The sequence below is a fragment of the Montipora foliosa genome, chromosome 8 (assembly GCF_036669935.1).
Source record: "Montipora foliosa isolate CH-2021 chromosome 8, ASM3666993v2, whole genome shotgun sequence".
NCBI lineage: Eukaryota > Metazoa > Cnidaria > Anthozoa > Scleractinia > Acroporidae > Montipora > Montipora foliosa.
This window is the reverse complement of record NC_090876.1, coordinates 35,779,196-35,783,749: the sequence shown is the minus strand read 5'-3', so window position 1 is coordinate 35,783,749 and position 4,554 is coordinate 35,779,196. Positions and strand designations below refer to the sequence as shown.

Below are 4,554 nucleotides of genomic sequence, written 5' to 3'. Positions count from 1 at the left end.
TCGCAGCTCCGTCTTGTTAATGTCAATGTAGTCTGCCAGTGGTTTGATGACAAACTCGATGGGATTAGTACCTGTTTGCACTGGTTCGTAATCCACCCACTTGCTACTGACGATCGATACGTCGGTTACAGGTACATTAAAAACATGTAAGCTAGAATTCTCACCAGGAGCTGAGAGAGGGTGTGCTGCACTCATTTTCAGTCGAAAATAGTCTTGAATAGGGCAGGAGATGTTCTCCATCTCTTGTTTTGAGTTGAACTGACAGGTGTGGCTTTTCGTTTGCGTTTATATCTTTTTCTGCGACCACTCCCTTGTTGTTGTGTTAAGTCGTTGAAAGTACCTGCGAAAAACTCTTTGCCCGCATTTTTAGCTCTCGCCGCCACAGCTTTTTTTATGGACTGTCCATTTAAGACGTCTCCAACGATTTGCATTCCAGTGTCCACACCTGTTTTCAGTAAACGTTTTCCTACTTTCTTTGCGGCCGATTTTAGAAAAGGGGTGACTGTTCTGACGAGACCGCGAAACATACCACCTAGGCCATTCCCTCCTTGACTATAAGGGGATGACCCTCCAAAAACGCTGATGTTTCCTTTTCCAAGTTGCGTGAAAGGTACGACATGACCGTTCATAGGAAGTAACATTTTTTTTAGAAAGAAGCTCTCTGTCAAAAGTGTAACGTTACACGTACGTTACCAGAAGCAAATGGAATAAGTTCACCTGTGTCTCCTCTTATATTTACTTTAACGGATGAAAATACAGTAAGTCTATGATAGGGTGGTACTTTGATCTCTTCTGCAACGACATCACCGGGTTGTCCTCGAGGTACTAGTATGTGTAGCACATTGGCTAGAGTATCGCCCACCACATGGGACTCTACCAAATCTGAATACACGTACATGGTCTGAAACGCGTTTGGGGATAACAGGCCCCACACCAACTCTTCTTGTAGTCTTCATGAGAAACACGCTCCGATCCTTATTCTCTTTCACAAGTTCTCCGATTTGGTACAGCTGAGGAATATGATACTGATGGTTTAAGTATCCCAAAGTTCGAGCCAAGGTCTTGGGTAGTGTTACATACCAACCTTGAGGTAAGGTGAGCTCATAGAAATCTTGGGCTTTCTTGTGAATGTAAAAACACTCGTTTCCACCCAAACTTGTAATGCTATTTTCACTTTTCCGATACATCTCCCCTAACGCATTGTGAAGTCGCTTCAACATCCCATGAATTATGTCTTTGACTGTACGGTAAATACCTCTTGGTAGATAAATGGTTAATGTCCTTGGGACAGGACCTGTCTTGCAAAGCAACGTGTAAGAGAGTTGATGTTCGCGCACGTTCTGCCAAGAGTGTGGGTAGATGATACGCGTCATGGCAACTTCCCAGTCTTCACTTAAGTGCAGTTGACTGGTCAATTGCATTGTAAAATCAGCAGGCTTGTTCCCAGGATACTGATCCTTGCTAGCATCGCTGGTCAGAACGATGTAAAAACTGTTTGTCATGGTGCTCTACGACGAAAGTGCAGTACCACGTTCACGATACCATCCAAAAATGAGAGAAATTGACCACAATTATTTGTTAAATAGATTTCAACGGTTTGAAAAATCTTTGTGCGTAAAGGCAAGTACTGGCATTGTTCTCTCTCTTCTAATATTGTTTCTCGAAACTGTCCATGCGGAACCATTTCGTGTAAAAGAGGTAAGCCTTGGTCTCCCACTTGCCAGGGTTCTACGAGATTCGTTAACACTTGAACTAACTTGAGTTTACACGGGCAGAGAGAGATGAATGATGGTATGATAGAGTTGCCCGGGAAGTTAATAGATGTCTGAGGTAGGATAACACACCATTCGTAACCATGCTTATAGGTTGTGGTAAGCGAGGTATTCATTTGCACACCAGGTCTCACTGTTTTCTCGCTTGTTAACCATCCAAGTGCTTGAGCTACCGAGACAGTGATCGCTATCCATTCATCATAAGAGTTTAAGGTAACATTCCATTCATTATCCACTTCTACTTTACTTCTAGGTAATGGATCAATCTCGTCCAAACACTGCAATATTCCTTCCATCAATTCCAGAGCCGTACGATACTTCCCCTCTGGTATTGTGTACAATTTGAAATCATCCGAGTTACGGAGCATGATGCGGGAATGTAAGCATTCACGGGAAATGTCAAACCACGATGATGGATATATGACACTATGAAGTCCAACTTCCTAATCTTCTTCTTCTTTCAAGTGAATTTGACGGGGTAATGCCACGCGATTTTGAATTGGAAGGGAATAAATTGGTGCTTGCATTGCTAGGAAGCATCACATAAAAGTCGTTGTCTTGAATCATTTTAGAGACACCAATTGACTGACAGGAATCCAAATATCGTATTTCTTCAGCCAACCTTTCCAATGAACCAGAACTTCTGCTTGCGCTCCTTTACCTCGATGGCGAAGAACTTTCTCTACGCGCAACAAATGATCCTTTCGTTTAATAACTTTTTGTAACTCGGTCTCGTAAAGGTACCTTTAATCAGTTTCCCATCGTGTTCCTTTAATTTGTATACAGATGGATCCCTTGCTAGTCTCTCCGCCACTGCAAAGGTTTCTTCGCTCCAGTTAGGTAGGTATGATTTCTCAAATGTGCGCTTGTGCTTACTGATTTTAACTTGGTCGCCAACCTTGAATTTATACTTAACCGCAAAAAGGGGCTTACCATATAAGGTACGCCACACTTTCTGGGCATTCATCACTGTTACTTCGGAGGGTTTTTTTTTAATGGAGCGATGAAATGTTTGGTTGTAGTTGTCATTGACGAGGTCATTTAGTCTGTCCAGGTAATGATACGAACTGCTTGAGGTAAACATTCGCCACATAATTTGTTTCAAGGTGCGGTTGAACCGTTCCACGACTTGAGCTTTGGTTTCATTATAGGTGACAAAATGGTGAACATGATGCTGTTTCAGAAATGTCTGAAAAGTCTTGTTTTTAAATTCCGTTCCCGCATTGGTTTGTAACTTGTCTGGCTTGCGACCTTGTTGAAAGATCTTCGTAAAAGCTTTCACAAGCTCTGGTCCTATCTTTGTTTTTAACGGAACCACCCAGGCATACTTGGATAAAATGTCAATGCAAGTAAGTAGGTATTTGTATCCACGGTTCCAACGGCTCAGGCTTTGAAGATCCACCAAATCAGCCTGCCGTTGATCATCTAAACCGTTCACATAAACTTTGTTTCGCCGAAAAGGTCTTCGAGCAGGTTTGTGTAAAGTGTACCCAGGTTGCTGTTGCAGCCAAGTGATAATCTGGGAACACGTTATGCCATACTTCTTTCCTGCTTGATACAACTTTTTTACTCCTCCTAACGCCGACGCACGGTTTGGTTCCTAGTACAGTTTCTTCCTCACGTTCTTTGCAGGTTTGCTTTTGGTATTCGTCTGTAGCATCTCTTAAATCAATGTGTACTTGACTGCCGCAACATGCAACTAAGCAGCGCGTCTTTTGACATATATCACTTAAAGCCAAAGTAGGGGTAGAACTCGTGCAAAGGCGACTTGCAACGTTACCCATGGTTGTGTTACAAATGAGAAATGTAACTTGATCCATCTGTCTTTTAACCCTTCCCATAACAATAACCACGGATATTTTAAAATGTGTCCAACCATCCACCATGAAGAACGGTAATGTGATTGGTAGGTATTGTATAAGCTTAGGTGAAATGTGTATTCCTCTCTCAGAGGTGCGTTGCTTCGAGCCATATAGGCATACAAGCTCAACAGTCTACCCCAATGTATTGTTCCTATTTCTTTCAAAATGTCAGGCCAAATCCGATAGGAAACGATTGGCAAAACGGTAGGTGGTACAAGTGTTTGAGCGCAACCTCTCACCAGAATAAAATGAAGTCTGTTCATATTCACAGTCCAGTGCAAAATGAGTGGTAGATGGCCTCCTAACCTTCCCTTATAGCCATCCCTATCCTCCACAGATTAAGCATGTCAGAATGCAGGCTCAGATATCCAATCATGGAAAATCATGCTGGATTTAACGATACCCATAAGGTAATGTTGCGGAGCCGTAAACAACTCGCTTGTCATAAACGAGTTTGTATTTTTTCTTCAAGTTAACAGTGTGTATTGTTTTCGTTTTTGCATCTCGTTTGATGAAATGTGGATTCTCGAGGAAGATAGGTTGTTGATTAGGATTGCAGACATGTTCGCACATGGTTGAGAAATTCAGTTTTTGCATTCCCCTGAAGTTTAGGGTGAATCCTCTCACTTTGCAGGTGGTTTTACCGTTCTTGGTTTGGTAGGCATAATTCTTTGGACCGCCGGACACAAAGGTTGTGATGTAATCATTATCGTCCAATTCGTTAGTTAACTCACCGAGATAATCACCAAGGGCTGGCATCCAATCATCGGGTTCACTTGTAAAGATAATAGAATCTGTGTCAAAATACAGAACCCTTGTTTGAAGACATTCTAGTACAGAATAGAGTTTCAGTCTTGCATGCGCGGTAGTGAAAGCTGCGATGACAACATTCGTCTTGGCTGATCCTGACACGAACCCTT

General features: G+C 42.4%; 1 protein-coding gene across 1 annotated transcript in view; it reads right to left on the bottom strand.

Annotated features, from left to right (window-relative positions):
* The window catches only part of LOC137968744 (uncharacterized protein F54H12.2-like), a 1,374-nt gene extending 1,134 nt beyond the window's left edge, over positions 1-240 (bottom strand). The window contains exon 1 of the mRNA XM_068815246.1: positions 1-240. This exon is cut by the window's left edge and continues 1,134 nt beyond it. Within this exon, the coding sequence (XP_068671347.1) occupies positions 1-240 (240 nt within the window).
* Positions 241-4,554: the final 4,314 nt, after the last annotated feature.